The sequence below is a fragment of the Hypomesus transpacificus genome, chromosome 22 (genome assembly GCF_021917145.1).
Source record: "Hypomesus transpacificus isolate Combined female chromosome 22, fHypTra1, whole genome shotgun sequence".
NCBI lineage: Eukaryota > Metazoa > Chordata > Actinopteri > Osmeriformes > Osmeridae > Hypomesus > Hypomesus transpacificus.
This window is the reverse complement of record NC_061081.1, coordinates 9219278-9235131: the sequence shown is the minus strand read 5'-3', so window position 1 is coordinate 9235131 and position 15854 is coordinate 9219278. Positions and strand designations below refer to the sequence as shown.

The window sequence follows — 15854 nt, the reverse complement described above, 5'->3', positions numbered from 1 at the left end:
AGAGTAAGAGAGAGAGAGAGATCAAGAGATCATCCTCAAGATAAATTGTAGGTCCAATTACTCGAGGACAAACAGGGAGCCCTTCCCACACGCGGGTGTCACCCACCTCGACGTAGGAGATGGGGAATATCCCCACTCGTCCGCGATGCTCTCCCTCGTACCAGTTACTGTCGATCTGACGGATGATTTTCACCGCATCGCCCTTCTTAAAGTTCAGCTCCCTAAAACATGTGACAGTGTGTGTGTGTTTGCAAAGGTTTGAGTAAAAACGTTGTCAAAGTCTCCAAAGACCTAATAAGGTTGGGTTTCATTCAGTAAAATAACAAAAAAGTTACATTCTTATTTGATACCATAACACTGTCCAATGCAATACTTCTGATAATTGTAGACCATGCGTTAACTTTCATTAAAATTGAGCATCAAGCCATCCAGATGTTAGCAATTGAGATTAAATGTAAGAATACAAATTCATGACTATGGTAAACTTTTTCCAAAACAGAAAAAAAGCATGTGTTGTATGCCCAGTCTGTTTGAAGCAGCTGCCATGACAGGCATGCCTCCATCATACAGGGAGAGCTTATGAAGTGAGACAGACAGTTCTGAAGATGGGATGAATCCTTCATGCATTCACACACACAGGGATGTTTCATATAGCTGTTAGTGTTACTCACTTAGCTGTTTGGGCCTTAAAATCATAAATGGCTCTGGCCGGCTGCTTCTGATGGAGGAGAGACAAGAGAATGAGTTGTGTCATCTGCTTATGGGAGACCTATTGGAGATGAATGAGAAAGAAACAAAAAGAGGGGGAGGGAGGCGGCATGCGTCATCAGAAAGCGAGCGGTCCAAATACACGGCCTAGGACATCAGGGTTAGGAAGTGGAGGACAGACACACTGAACAGTCACGAGCCTTGAGTTTCATTGTGAGTTTTTCAGGACTTCATTTCAGTATGAACAGGAAGTGAGTGTGTCCATAAGTAGTGTACCTCTCTGTCAGGAGTGGATCTTCTGTTCTGAGGGGTGTGGCCACCCCCATCCATGGTTGAGTACCCCCTGGAGGCATCCTGGTCTGTGATTGGGTCAGACAAAGGGGTAAGAAGTCACCAGAGGGCTACTACGGCGATGGCACATTCATGTACAGTAATATGCCAGCAGGCGATGATGTCATTCAAGGAATAAACAAAGTAAATGAGAGACAGGCAGGATGTGACGAAACAAAATCATTCAGGAAATGATGTCATTCAGGAAATGAAGAACTGGAAGGAGATGGCAAAAAAGAATGTTATAAGGACTGTATTTCTTTTTTTCTGGGATTTCATTTTTGACATGCATGCATTTGGAAATACAGAAACCAGGCACATAATGAGAACAAGGTCACATAAACAGAGTCCAAATAGTATGAAGGATATACAGGGAAAATACAAGGAAAAACAAGGATACAAAACAAGGAAAACATTGGGGATGAAAACGGAGTAAACTGAGAACTAAGTAAAGTCGCAAAATTTGGAACATAAATTAAAAAAGAATGTAAATAAATATTTGACCAAAATGGAACCAAGCTGTTTTCACAATTCGCCTCCGTAAAAGGAAAAAGAGAGTTTCATGCAGTTGCTGGGTAGAGTTGTTTGGTTCTATAAACAGGAGTCACAGCACAGTTCACAAGTGCACACTGATGGATCAATGAGGACGGGGGGAGGTGGTACTGGAGAGGCCAGGGATGCAGTGGAGGGTTGTAGCTGGTGGGGGTGTGTGTGTGTGTTCCACCTGCGTAGCAGTGAGCATGCCCATTGCCCTGCTCTTCAGCATTGTCATTGTTATTGGAGGCGTCGGCATGGCAGTCGTAACAGGCACTGAGCGGGGACTGCAGCCTCGGCGTGGAGGCGTCGGCTTTATAGGAGCCATAGCCCCCAGTGGGGCTTCCGTCCTGGTAGGACGACATGGAGGAGGGCCCCCCCTGCCGGCTCCTCCCCCGCAGCGAGGAGCTTCTCTCCGGCACGTCCGGCAGCAGCTCGGCCAGGAGCCTTCGCAGGATGCTGTCGTCCGCTAGCCTGGTGCTGCCGTGGCCCCTCTCCCTCTGGATGTGCTCGTAGATGTCCCTCAGGGCAGCGTCCAGTGCTTCGTAGATGGCCTCTTTGGTCTTGGGCCGGCCGCCCCCGCGGCCCCCAGTGCCGCTCCGCCCGGAGGTGGGGGGGGAGCCTTTTTTCCTGCGGAAAGGCACAGGGCTGACCAGGAAGGCCAGTTTGGACATGCTCTGCTGGCCCTGGGCCCCCGAGCTCTGCGGGTGCCGGTGGGGGCCGCTGCTGCCACTCCCCCCTCCTGCGCCGCCACGGCCAGGCTGAGGGGGTCTGGCCCGTTCCTGGCGAGCGCGCTCCCTCTCGTGGCGCAGCATGGTGGTGAAGCGGGTGTAAGACGCCGGGCAGCGGCCCTTACAGGAGCTGATGAGATGCCGGTGCTGGTAGCCCTGGGTCTGGCCCAGGCTGGGGCTGGGGTGGTGGTGGTGGCTAGGGTGGGGGTGTCGGAGGTGGTGGTGGTGGAGCGTGGACGAGCCATACAGGCTCTCGGAGGAGGTGAGGGAGCAATGGTCGAAGTCGCTCTCGCTGCAAAAGGACGAGCCCTCCACTTGGATGAAGTCGCTGAGTTCGGAGGCCGCCGCGTCCTGCTCGCTGTCCGAGTACTCGGGGTGGTTGTTGCCGCGGGGGCCGGAGGACGGGAGGGCGTGGCGGAGGTGTGGGGTGGGGAAGCCTCGTCCGGGGTGCGGCTCGGAACGCTGCTGGCCTTCCGGCGGGCTCCGTGCTCGCTGGTGGCGGGGCCGGTCCGCGGCGTGTGGGTGGGGGGCACCGTTGTTGTTGTCCTCCTCCAGGAGAGACTCGATGGAGAAGCGGCGTTTGGGGCACCCAGGCGTGCCCACCCCGCTGCTGCTGGCCCGGGACGAGGAGCCGCCCGGCGTGGTGGCGCCCGAGGGCGCCTCGCTGTCGCCCAGGTTGGGCATGGATTTGGACTTTTGGATGAGGGTCTCGTACTCGGAGATGCGGGTGGGCACCACGTCGCGCGGCACTTCCACGCCCCAGGACGGCGTCCAGGGCGAGAAGCGGTGGCGGTGGAGGTGCGGCTGGCGCTCCAGGTCCAGGATGCGGGCGCGGACCGAGCGGATGACCTCCGAGGGGATCAGCTGGGCGCGGTCGATGTGATGCATCTTGCGGTACAGCTGGAGGAAGCCCGGGGCGTCGTGCGCCCGCCGGCGATGAGGGCGGGGCAAAGAGGAGGCGGAGCCCGTTTGCCCGGACGCTGGGTCTCCGTCGCACACCAGCGACCCGGCGCTCTCGGAGCGGAGGGCACTGTGTCCGTCGGCGCCCGCCGGCCCGTCGTTGAGCAGGTCGTCGCAGCTGCGAGACTTCATCTTTCCTGGCGTGGCGGGCGGCTCCTCCACGCTGCTCCACGTGTCGGGGTCTTGGTGCTGTGTCTGCCAGCCAATCTTAAAGCAGGCGGCGTGCTTGAAGGAGGGGTCGCCCCCTGTGAGGGCGTGGCCTCGGTCGGAGTGCACGGGGGACGGAGAGGGGCGCAGGTACGGCCCTGGGGAGCTCAGACTGGGGGAGAACGTGTCACATGCATCCCCACCTTTGCAATGGACGTCCAAAAGAAGAGCAGCGTGGTGAGAGAAAGAGAGAGAGAGAGAGGGAGAAAGAGATATTAACCCAGTACAGGAAAGAATGAGAGGGCCGTGAAGGAGACACAGGCCGGGATCGAGAAGCTTACCATCCCAGAAAGACTTTTAAAAGACAAGGGTAAGACAATAAAATAGACAAGAGATATGCATTTTAAAATCTTAACGCCCTTCAGGCAGCTGCCAACTGCAGATAAACTTGGAGCAGATGATGAGAAAGCACCTCTGACTGTCTTTCATAAACATAACAAACAACAACACATGCACACACAGTAACAGGGCTTCTTACATAACAGTTAGTTAGAACAATCCTATTAGCTCTATTGACTTGGCTCCTTCCCACTGTCAACAAACGCCTAGGGGAGTGGACCCACCGCTCCTTGACCTGGAAGAGATTCTCAGCATAGCGTGAGAGGCTAGCTGTATCATTGTGTTTGTGAATGGGACCGCTGCTGGGCAAAACCTCTGTCAGTGTGCAGTATGTGTGCGCGTGAGCGTTTATTTGTATTTTTCAGAAAAAAAGAACCAAAAGGATGAATATTTGTGTGTGGGATGTCAAGAGTGAGTAAGAGTGTGTAAACAGGACAATTCTGTCTTTCTCTCAGATAGACCGGGGGAGGAAAAGCAGAATCTGTGGGTCTTTTGTGTGTTTGTGTGGGTATGTAAAAATAGGTGCATTGTATCCATGTGTGCGTGCGTCCGTGTGTTTGTGTACCTTTGGCTTTTGAGGGGGAGGAGGGGGAGGAGCGGATGACAGGTTTTCTCAGGGTGCTGCTGGCTCTGTAGGGGTCCAGGGGTTTCAGGGAGGCCGGACCCTGGCTCTGGTCCACCCCTGGCGGGGCGTTGGGCTGGCTCACTGATGGCTCCGACTTCCTCCTCTTCCTGTAGTCGCTGGCAGCGCTGGAGCACACAGCGGCAAGTCATGTGACTAAGTCATTTCCCTATGAATGAATAAAGTACCTATACAAAGTATGTATGTTTCTACAGTATGTATCTATCCCAAAGGTTCAAATACATTTATTGTATTCACGTTCATAAGATGTCAGTTAATAAGAATGAACTTGGCCCGTGAGCATTTAAACCTACAGTGATAACAACAACGAACCAAAAGCAGAGAAAAGCTGTCAAATGTAATCGACCGATTAATTAGGCATTAGTCATTTGCCATGAGTATGTCTTATTCATGACATCAGTGTCATCAATTCACTAGAATCACTATGGGGGAAGGTCTTTGTGATGCAAATAATGTCCTATACTTGCCACACTTACTACATGAAAACAAATACACACAATGTCACCTCCAGGAATGACATTGATTATTCAGAACATCCTACAGCTTGCTTTTCCATTCACTTAGAGCTGATGGGATGGAGGGATTGAGCAAGCATGGCATGGAGAACGAGAGGGAGGTGTGGAGGAGGGGAGAGAGAAAAGAGGTGAAAGAATCAATTTGATAATTTATGCGGGGAGGATGGTTATAGGAAGGGGGGGGGGGCTAACACTGGTAACCAGGAGCACACACAGAGGAACACACACACACACAAACACACACACACTCATGGGATGAAGGGAGATTGTGATTGCCATTGAACCACAGGCCTACAATAGGGGGCTTAGAGAACAGGAGGGGACAGAGAGATGACTGAGAGATGGAGGGAGAGAGAGAGAAAGAAAGAAAGGGCAAGAGAGACAGAATGAGGGTTAGGCAGGGGATCTGAAGGCAGGGCTTACCTGGCTGGCCTGTCGGGGGCCCTGTCGGCCGGGGCAATGTGCAGGGAGGTCTGAAAGAGGGCAGAGAAGAAAAAAGAAGAAGAGGAGGATGAGAGAGCGCCGTCGTTTGAACAAAGACCGGAGGAGGCACAGCAACGCTGCACAAAGCCCAGCTACAGAGCCGCCGCGCAACACTCTAAACCTTCCCCCAGCTCCCGTTGAGACTGAGGCGGGTTCCACATGGCTCGTCCGGCCCTGGGAGGAGAAAGGCGGAGGGGGTTGTGTGGGGTAGCGGTGGGCACTATGGCGATGAACTCTGACCTCTGATCTGTAAGAGGCTCCACAGGAGAGGAGAAGGACAAAAGTGGAGGACTGAGGAGAGGAGAGGGGAGCGCTTTTCAGGAGCAGATAATCCTCTGGAAAAACCTGGTGTGGACTCCACGGAACAGATCCCAGTGTGTAACAAATTGAGACAAGTCCATATGTGTGGTTACAGACCAGGGCTTAACCTCTTTAGGCTTTCACTGATTACTCCTCTCTTCTCTCCTCCTCCTTTCTGGCCGTTGGTGGGGGAGGTTCAAGGGGATGTACCTAGGATGTCATCCTCCTATGGGTGTACTTAGTTAGGGGAGGAGAGAAGAGGCAATAATCTCAGACGATTGAGGTTCAACCCTGCTGTAGCTGTACTGATGCTATGAGCTACACTATTATGTTTGTTTTAAGTGTCCTAACCTGATATAAGGGACTGGTAGTGACCTTCCCCAGTTATATTCCGGAGGATGATCTGTGGTTTTGGTTTTTTGATGAAACAGTAGTGAAACTGGAATCATGATATCAACACAATATGTGTCCAATAAAATACGGACTATAAATGAACTGTGAAAGGAATGGCCTACGTATCTGAGACAAACCCAACATACAGTATCACACAAAGCAGTCTTATTCCACAAAATCTTCACATTGCAAACATAACTGACAAATGGAAAATTGAGTTGAAAATGTATAAAATAGAAAAATATGGGGTTGAAATGAAATAAGAAGTCTTATGAAAATGACCTGAACAACACCTGCCAGAATGTTCAGCATGACACAGTTTATCTAAACTGGGCATTCAGGAAACACAATCTCACGAATAGTACTAGCAAACTGAGATTAGTTAATCATTTCCTATCATAGTCTAGGCTAAACAATACTAGCTCAATACTGACAAATGTGTGTTTACCTCAGTGAATCGGCGAGCTGAGCTGTCTGGATTATAATCCAGTCTTTTTTTAGGAGGCTTCAGCCCCAAGCAGCAGCAGTGAGCAGCAAGAGGAGGAGGAGGAGGAGGAGAGGAGGAGGAGGAGAGGAGGAGGGTGAAGATGTGGTGGAGGAGAGGCGGTAGTGTTGACGTCATGGGGAGCAGTATAAACAAACATTTGGAGAGAATGACATCAGTTAGAAAAACAGAGGAACTGGAAATGGACGAGATTCAGAAACACACACACACACTCGATCACACACAATGTATATCGTTTTTTGTACAGCTATATTCGTTTTCCGTTAAATGTATTATTGCTAACTATTTAACTAAAATCTACGTACACACGGCAACACACACACAGGCACACGCACGGTGACTAACACACATACACACACACATGCAGATTGTGAAGGCAAGCAAGCCAGAGACTAAACACTACAGTGGTGCATGTGAGTGTCTGTGGAAGACTGGAGGTTTTAGTTGATTGTGTACTGCAGTGCATTAATGCCATTTTAGTTGTGCTTCAATGTCATTGGAATGTTTTCTGATAACATCAGCTAACATCCATTCTGCGCTAAAACAACCTTTTCAGTCTTGCTGTGTGTGTTTGAAATTGTGAAGGCAAATACCAAACACCTGAGGACTTATTCGGTGGGGTGTAACATAGAGAACATTACAAATAGAAATGCAACCTCTAGATTAGACAAGACTCTTTACGCTGTCCCACAGAGTTCAATGTCAGTCGAAATCCCATTTCTATCTGAATGTTTGGAATAAGACTTTTTTAAAACCTTATTTGCACAGACATGGAAGCAGACCAGCTCTGGGGTTAAACACTGACCTCTGATCAGCATCCTCCTCCACCTCTCACACCTAGCATCATCCCAATTGGGCCCATTCGCTGATCAGAAATCAGAGCAACTTTCCCAAGCCCCACGGAAACAAAATTGCTACCTCTGTCCAGCAGAGGGTGACAGTATTTCAGGATTCTCTACCCAACAAGACAACTGGTCAACCCGGAAGTGAGAAAGGCAGACGAACAGGCAGACTAGCAGAACAGAAACCACACCGCTACCACAGAGGGAAAAGGGCCAGTAGGACTGTGCAGAGGGGTCACATGGTCCAGACACACAAGTTGAAGATGGTCATCTCATCTGTCTGTGAGCCATCGGCCAGATTTGACCACAATGTAAGGATTGATCAGGGTGTCCTACACAGCCCTACTGGTACCTTTTCTACAGCAGGCCACAATAACACACTGCAAAAGAATCGGCCTTGCCAAACAGGAAGAGCATGACCCTCCATGCCAGGAAGGTGATGGTCAGGGAGAATATTCATGTTGAGGAATGCTTTTTAAATGCTTGCATTTTAATGCTTTTTTTTGGTTAGTGTTTAATGTCTGTGTGTTCACCTCTAGCAACGCCCCCGCTAGCCGCTAACAGCCAGAAGCTAACGTGAGACCACACCACCTGGCATTGAGGAGACACCACACAACCAGTTGTGGAGGAACCTGACCATGACAGACATCAAGGCCACAGCCCCCCACCAAGGCATGCCCCCCACAAGCAGCTAGGGCCCCCCCCAGACAGCACGGTGGGTAGGGGTGGAGGAGACGCGTGTGTGCCCTAGCCAGGGTGGTGCTGGTGGGAGGGGGGACGGAGCGGGGGGAAGGGAGGGTGCATTGTCTGAGCCCCCACTTACCGGACGACCAAACTCCAGCTCAGAAAAGAACTTATACCAAGGCTCGTTTTCTAGATCTATATCATCTGGGTTTAACACATATATCTGGAGGAGGAGAGGGAGAGAGAAGAGGAGAGACATGAAAGAGGGAGGGAGAAAGAGAGATGAGGAGAGGAGAGAGGGAAGAAATAAAGCACAGAGAGGAGAAAGAGAGAGCGAAGAGAGAGAGAGAGATAGAGAGAGAGAGGTTAGGCTAAGGGGCAGTAGCAGGGTTGCAGTGGTCCACAAAAAAACTTTTAAACAAATCTAGTGTATCAATGATTTGGACTAACAATGATTTTGTCTTTGTTTGTGACATTAAATATCTAAAGATAAATGTAAAAAAAAACACTGATGTTGGAAGTAAACTTAGAAAGAGCACTGAGGCCTCTCAAATTAGTACATCTGTAGTTACATATTGTGTCCAGAGGGGGGCATACTATACACTCATACTGCATCATTTTAACTTCAAAATATTCTGCATGCTGGTTTAGAACCCAGGAGAGTAAACTGATGTGAACCCAGTGAAGACAACTCTCACCATCATTCCCTCCTTTACTATCAGTAGATCGAGCTCTAGAACATCCCACTACACACACCTAAAGCTGGTTTGTCCACTCAAGTCTTTTGGGAACTGGGCAGTGATTCATGGCAATGCCTGACCATAAAGGTACACTTCCCATCCTCATCCCTATTGGGAAATGTAGTTTTAAAATCAGCCGGCATCCTGTGGCGTTCCTCGCTGGCATTGTGCATCTGACTTGCAAAGCAGCCACATTAGCTTCAGGAGGGGTGAGTCATATTCTCAGTGGACGACAGCTCAACACAACTGGAGGAGCTAGCGGGTATCAATACTGCTTTTCATCACATACACACACACACACACACACACACACACATACACACTTGCATGCACCACACAAACACACACACACACACACACACACTTACACACACAGTAGGACTCATATCTCATCCTTAAACAGCCGTGGTAGACTGGGAGCACTAGAGGGACAGGGTCAGTCTGAAGAGAATAACTAAGAAAGAATGACGGCATCAAGAAGAAAAGGAGAGCGAGACATCCTGCATCCTGTACACTATAATAACATGCGTCATGGGTCTAAGGCTGTCAAGCCAGAGAGAGAGCAAGAGAGACAGATAGATGTAGAAAAAGATATATAGCGGTATTGAGGCCGAGAGAGAGAGAGAAAGAGGGAGTGAACTAGCCATGAAGGACAGATTTCTAGAGGAAGACAGGTGTTTAGGGATGAAGTAGCTTGTCTCCCATCTGCCCAAGAAGGTTAGACTGCAGGCTGGCTTCATTAGTATTGCCCAGGCCTGACTCCATTTAGCTGGACCTGAGATGGATCACTGCATTACAGGATCCCACCCATGAGTATCACACTTCCTACACCCCGTGGTTAACCTCACTCCCTTCCTCCCCTTCTCTCTCACTCCTCTTTCACTGCTCTCTCCCTGTTCTTTATCTGCAGTATCTCTCTCTCTGTCTCTTATCCTTCCTTCCTTCCTTTGTCCCTTCGTCCCTCCATCCATCCTCCAGATGGTTCTTCATCTCGGTCCAGTGGCAGGAGAACCATAAATGAACTAACTGTTGTAGAACAGATTGTGAGAACTAAAAGAGCTGCATTTTGTACTGTACATAGAATGAGCATGCTCATTAAGCTGCCGGAACTGCCTGTAGACAGCTAACAAATGGGAATGGATGAACAGATACATACACAAAACTGCTAGTCTAACGTCAGGATTTTCGTCAAATTCAATTTTATACAGAACTGCTTTCACTTAATCTGCCATTACAACTGTCTGTTAGACTTAATAACAACAAATTACAGTAGCTCTCTAAAAATACTCAAGGATTGCTTCAAGGATTCATCAATACCCCCCCCCCACCACCACCAGAGTGATATGAATAAAGTGCAGTTATATAATTGCTTTCTCATTCAACCTTACAGTGCCAAAAATAACTGGCAACTGAAGCAGACGGAAGATAGAAGGGTTCAGTTGAGGCCTTCAGACACTGACCTAAGGCCCGTCCTTAACCTCCCCTCAGACAGACTGATCTTAGAAAAGTACTAAAGATTGACTTCCACCTGCTGGGAGCACCAGAAACAGGCTGGTAGCCAAGGTGATTATGGGTAATGGCGTTTTTTAATGGCTCGGACGTGAAAGTGGGATTGAAAGTGTGACAGCGAGGAGGGGGTGTGGGTGGGGTCGTTCCTCTCCTCAGGGAAACTCACCGGCCTCTCTTGCTCCAGGATGGAGGACTTCCCCGGCTCATACTCGAAGATGCTCTTGGGCTCGGCTCGGTACTTCCTGGTGTCCACTTTCCTGTCGGGAGGACCCCACTGGTTCCTGGGAAGGAGAGGAGGGCGGAGCTTAAGTGTGTGTTTGTGTGTCTGTCTCTGTGAGTGGGGAAGGCAGGTTCACACACATATACCAGGGTTATGTCCAGTTCTGAGGGCTTTCCTGTGGAAGGTAACTCAATCGTCAGTGTGGTTGTGACTGGAATGATGATGCTGTACTTGGATAATCCAGTCCAGAGACACACACACTCTCATGGACAGCCAGACACAGATACACACCGAATCTCCACCTCCCACTGCCCAGATTCCATTCAATAAATGTTATATTCTATTTTTGGGGAGAGAAAGACGTTTCTCTGCTCAGTAAGACGAAAGGAGAGGTCTTTTTTTCGAGAAGGGGACTGGGCTGGTCTTACGTGTCGGGCGACTCGCGTTCCCGGTCGCTGTCTCGGGTCCTCAGCTGCAGGAGGGAGGGCATGGGCGGGGGCGGCGGGGGCACGGGGGAGGGCGACGGCTCCCGGTGAGACCCCAGGGGCCCCCCGTTGTCTGAGGGGCTCTTGGCTAGGGGCCGGTACGTGTGGGTCCTGGGGGGAGGGTGGGCCATGGTGGGGTCTCTGGGCACGCCATAGGAGTCTAAGAGACGGAGGGAGGGGAGGAGGCGCAAAAAGGGAAGAAGAGAGAGAGAGATTCAATGCGAGATAGAGAGAGAAAGAGAAACCATTTGAAAAGGCGGCAAGTGAACCCGAGGGGAACACTGCTGCAGGAGCACCAGGCTCACCATTGTTTATGACGGCATACGCGGCGTTGTACGTGTCTGCATAGTCATCATCTGTAGAAACAAAGATGAAGGTTGAGTAGGCAGCACACGTACACACACACACACACACACACACACACACACACACACTGCTGAGAGCTGCCCTTTCTCAGCCTCTCCTTTGAGTTGATGTCGTCTAGCGCAGCAGAAATATTGTGCCCGTCTCAGGGAAACTTTCAGACAGCAGCAGGTCACTTCTCTGACAACTAAGGGGGCTTGTCGATATTTATGGAGTATGCCAACCTATACAAATTAAAAGAGCATGTGTGTGTGTGTGTGTGTGTGAGAGAGAGAGACAGAGAGAGAGGGGGATGTATTTGTGCATGGATATGTTCTTGTGTCTGTGTGAGTCAGAGAGAGAGCAAGGTTGTCTATGCATTTCTACGCGCGTGTGTGTGTGTGTGGGCAGTGGAGTTCAAACAAGCCTTATATTGACTATGTGATTTAGAGAAGACCACACTGAGGGCGTAGGGCTCCTGGCCCATCCGTGTGTCCATTAGAGCTTTCTCCCACTCCTTCTGCTCTCCTTCTCTCCTCGCTCCTCTCCCTATCTCCTCTCCCACTCCTTCTGCTCTCCCTCTCTCCTGTCTCCTCTCTCCTTTCCTTCTCTCCTCTCCCTCTCTCCTGTCTCTTCTCCCTCTCTCCTCGCTCCTCTCTCCTCTCCCTCTCTCCTGTCTCCTCTCTTCTTTCCCTCTCTCCTCTCCCTCTCTCCTGTCTCTTCTCCCTCTCTCCTCGCTCCTCTCTCCTCTCCCTCTCTCCTGTCTCCTCTCTTCTTTCCCTCTCTCCTCTCCCTCTCTCCTGTCTCCTCTCTCCTCTCCCTCTCTCCTCTCCCTCTCTCCTGTCTCCTTTCCCTCTCTCCCTCTCTCCTTTCCCTCTTTCCTCTCCCTCTCTCCTTTCCCTCTCTCCTCTCCCTCTCTCCTCTCCACTGTTCCTCTTCCACTCTCCTGTTCCTTTCTCCCTCTCCCTCACTCTCCTCTCTCCTGTTGCTCTTTCCCTCTCTCCCTTTCTCACTCTCTATCACTCAGCACAGAAAGGCAAGTTAATGAGTTCTGGCTCTGTGGACTTACTGTTCGGATTTAACGAGGACTGGCACAAATACAGTTACACCCCTATACACACACACACACACACACACACGATGCATGACCAGACTCATAGAATAGGACTAACAGACGTAAAGACCCAGATGATGGGACGTGTCTCCAGTCCCCCAGCCTCACCTGCTTTGTGCACCATGTGGATCTGCTTGAACATGGTCTTGTACCAGTCCTTTGGCCTATCCACAGTCTGTAGGAAGAGATCAACCCCAATTATTAGACACACAAACTAAACACGTCAAATCATTAATAGTCTCCCATCTCTCATCCTACTGAGGATGTGAGGGTGTGAGGGGCTGAGGACCTGCAGTCTGGGACTCCCAGACAACCAGACAACCAGAGAGGGCTTCATCTGCAGCTCTCCAGGTACAACACTGTCAGCAGTGACTACACTCTGAACCCAGAGGATTAAGAGTCTGTGTTTGTGTGTGTGTGCGTCAGCCGAGTGTGTGTGTGTGTGTGTGTATGTGTGACTAGGCACAACTCAGACGGCGCTGCTTAGACCCCATAAGGGCCAATCACTCGGTAAAAAGCCATGGTTACCAACCAGAGGACCCTGAAAAATGTTCTCAGTGTGTCCACAACACTGAGCATCTGTTTCTTTCTCTGCTCCTTTCCCCTTTCACTCTCTTTCTTTCCCCCCTCTCTTGACCACCCTCCTGCTATATCTCTTTCTCTCTCACAACTTCCCTCCCTATCTCTCACTCCCTTCCCCCTCTCTCTCTACATACATCCATCCCTCCCTCCCTCCCTCCCTGTTTTAAAGACTTTTCCCTCTTTTCTCTGGCTCAGCCTGTATCCCTGCTCTTCACAGCCTCACTACAAGCCAAAGACAAGAGAGTGAAGGGCCCTTCAGGATGAGACACACTCAGACTACTGCAGCTGTGGGTACTACAATACATACAATCAAACACACAGCACATCTGAGGCAAAGTGCTGAGGGCACACACTTCCAACCCAACACATTTACGTAACAAGTGTACTGTAGCCAGATGCCACTGAGGGTAACACACTAACACTCTAGGATGGAAAAAGAGTTGCTGAGAGCCAACCAGTACATAGAGGACTTTGACTAGGACCCTAATCACAACAAGCACACAAGGAAAGGAGCAAGAGATGGAGACAGAGGAAGAAAAAAGACGCTTTGAATTCAGGGTCTAAAGCTGCTGACAGCTCAAAAGCATTCCTCGCTCTCTGGTCCGCTCACATATCAGAGGACAGTGGCGAGACTGGGCCCGGCCACAAAGGCCCTCAGCATTCCACCCCCCTGCTCCCCCCCAGCCCCGGGCAGCACAACAACAACAGAGATACCTGGAGCATGAGTCAGCTGAACACAATGGCCAGCACGGCCAGGAAATGACATGAAGACTGGGCCAACGTGTGTGTTTGCGTCGGTGTGCAACTGTGTGAGTCTGCGTATGTGTGTGCGTGCTTTCCTCACCGTGCGGATGGCGATGGGGATGCCAGTCTCGTCCACGGGGCCGATGCCCTCATAGTGCGGAGCCTTGATGACCGACACCCTCTTCTCCTCCTCGGTGAAACGGGCGATGGGCAGCGTGCTGCTCACACTGCTGTGGCCTGACACCAGCGACTCCCTCATCACTGACACACTGCCCTCTTTAGGAGTGGGTGTGTGTGTGTGGGTGTCATGGGGAAGAAGGGGAAATGGGAAATAACTTGAAAATACAAACTTACACACACTTTGGTCTCAACTAGCTGTCTCGACCACTGTTTCTCTCTCAGACAGACATACACTCACGCTCGCACAGAGAAAAATGCTTATCCCCTTCTATGAATGACAGCGTAAGCCAAGTGCAACCCTAAGCACTGCTGTCTACTCGACCACCGCTCATGTGACATGATGTTCCACCCTGCATCTGGCTACCTCCATCTCTTTAACTAGACAGGTGCATTAAAGCCCCATTATGTATTGGGGGAAGAGAAAGCATACGCTGGATCAATAAAAGAAGAAATTGAATACGGCCGGGGTAAATCATTTTACTGGCCAGCTGGCTGGCGGGCTGAGAGAATTCATCAATTCTGAACATGAATGAATAAGCAGAAATGAGGGATCGGCTGTGAGGGTGAGAGAGATTTACACATGTTCTTTAGATGTTAAGTGCTTTGAGCACTTGGTAAAATGGGTGGAGGAAATGTAGCCCATTAACGCGTGACATGCCAGGGCGTTTTTTGGCCCCAGGGGACATAACTCCTGAAACAACGCTGGGCAGCATTTTGTGATCTGGGATGTCCAACTACTTCATCACTGAGCACACCGTCTAAGGATTTTCCATTGTAATGTAATCATCTCAGCCCGTGTTGTGGGTGTATGTGTGTTGTTTGTGTGTGTCAGGTACTGTATATTTGTGTGTGTGTTGCTCTCACCTGAGCTCTGGTGGATGTGCACCCCAGGGCTGAGGGAGGTAGGGGGAGGGGGGTAACCCGGGGGGGAGAGAGGTCTCTGCGGGGGGGCGGAGCTTCCATTCATGGCTGCTTGACCCTAAAAGAGGCGGGGCGACACGGAGACGATCAGAGTTTGCCTCTATGGTGAGGGTATCAGACCCAACAATGAGGCATTCCTTGAGTGAGTGTTAACCAATGACTGCTTGCTGCCTTTTGTAAAGGTTACAAAAGTTCACGAAACAAAAACATCAGGTGGTCACAAGAAGCAGGTGCAATGTGGGCTGAAATGGTTCTAGAATCTCCTAAGAGAAGTGCCATGTCATGATTTGTCGAGTCATGCTGTTTCAGAGGAAACAGTGAGACTGCAAAATGAGCCAGTTAGTGAGGGAGAGACACATATCGGTGAGTCACATACAAACACAGACAGAAGGTTAACACAGGAAGTCAACAAACAAGACTGTATTTTTCACAAACGTCATTATTAATTAAGTGTCATGTTAGGTGACTATAGTTCCACATACTTACAAAGCGTTACTCTTAAAAATGTGCTTAAAACAATGGATTTCCCCCAAAATTAGAAACAGACCATTTAGTATCATTCATTAAGCAAATAGCAAAAAGTGTCGAATGTTGAAACATCATCAAGAGGTTAATGACAGTTGAATACATACACTAATATATAAGGTATATATATTTATATGAAAGAATCAACAAATCAATTACAATTAAAAACACATTTCAACAGGAAAGGTTGATCCAGTGATTAGCTTTCCCATTAGAGAACACAGAAGACAGACATGAAACAGGAGAAGGAGCAGTACACACAGGGGCACCACATCTGGTCAAAGTAAAGCAGCATTTAGTTGGAAGCCACGCTCAAGC

General features: G+C 49.9%; 1 protein-coding gene across 1 annotated transcript in view; it reads right to left on the bottom strand.

The window, feature by feature from the left end:
* sorbs2a (sorbin and SH3 domain containing 2a) overlaps positions 1 to 15854 on the bottom strand; it is a 53759-nt gene that overhangs the window by 8875 nt on the left and 29030 nt on the right. Inside the window, exons 9-23 of the mRNA XM_047045285.1 lie at positions 14955 to 15069; positions 14011 to 14186; positions 12693 to 12759; positions 11434 to 11484; positions 11072 to 11288; positions 10590 to 10704; positions 8314 to 8397; positions 6592 to 6648; positions 5391 to 5440; positions 4375 to 4559; positions 1611 to 3613; positions 1554 to 1557; positions 985 to 1067; positions 672 to 769; positions 107 to 221 (exon numbers count right to left, since the gene is read on the bottom strand). Coding sequence (XP_046901241.1) covers positions 107 to 221; positions 672 to 769; positions 985 to 1067; positions 1554 to 1557; positions 1611 to 3613; positions 4375 to 4559; positions 5391 to 5440; positions 6592 to 6648; positions 8314 to 8397; positions 10590 to 10704; positions 11072 to 11288; positions 11434 to 11484; positions 12693 to 12759; positions 14011 to 14186; positions 14955 to 15069 — 3420 coding nt within the window. The remainder of the gene's footprint in view (positions 1 to 106; positions 222 to 671; positions 770 to 984; positions 1068 to 1553; positions 1558 to 1610; positions 3614 to 4374; positions 4560 to 5390; positions 5441 to 6591; positions 6649 to 8313; positions 8398 to 10589; positions 10705 to 11071; positions 11289 to 11433; positions 11485 to 12692; positions 12760 to 14010; positions 14187 to 14954; positions 15070 to 15854) is intronic.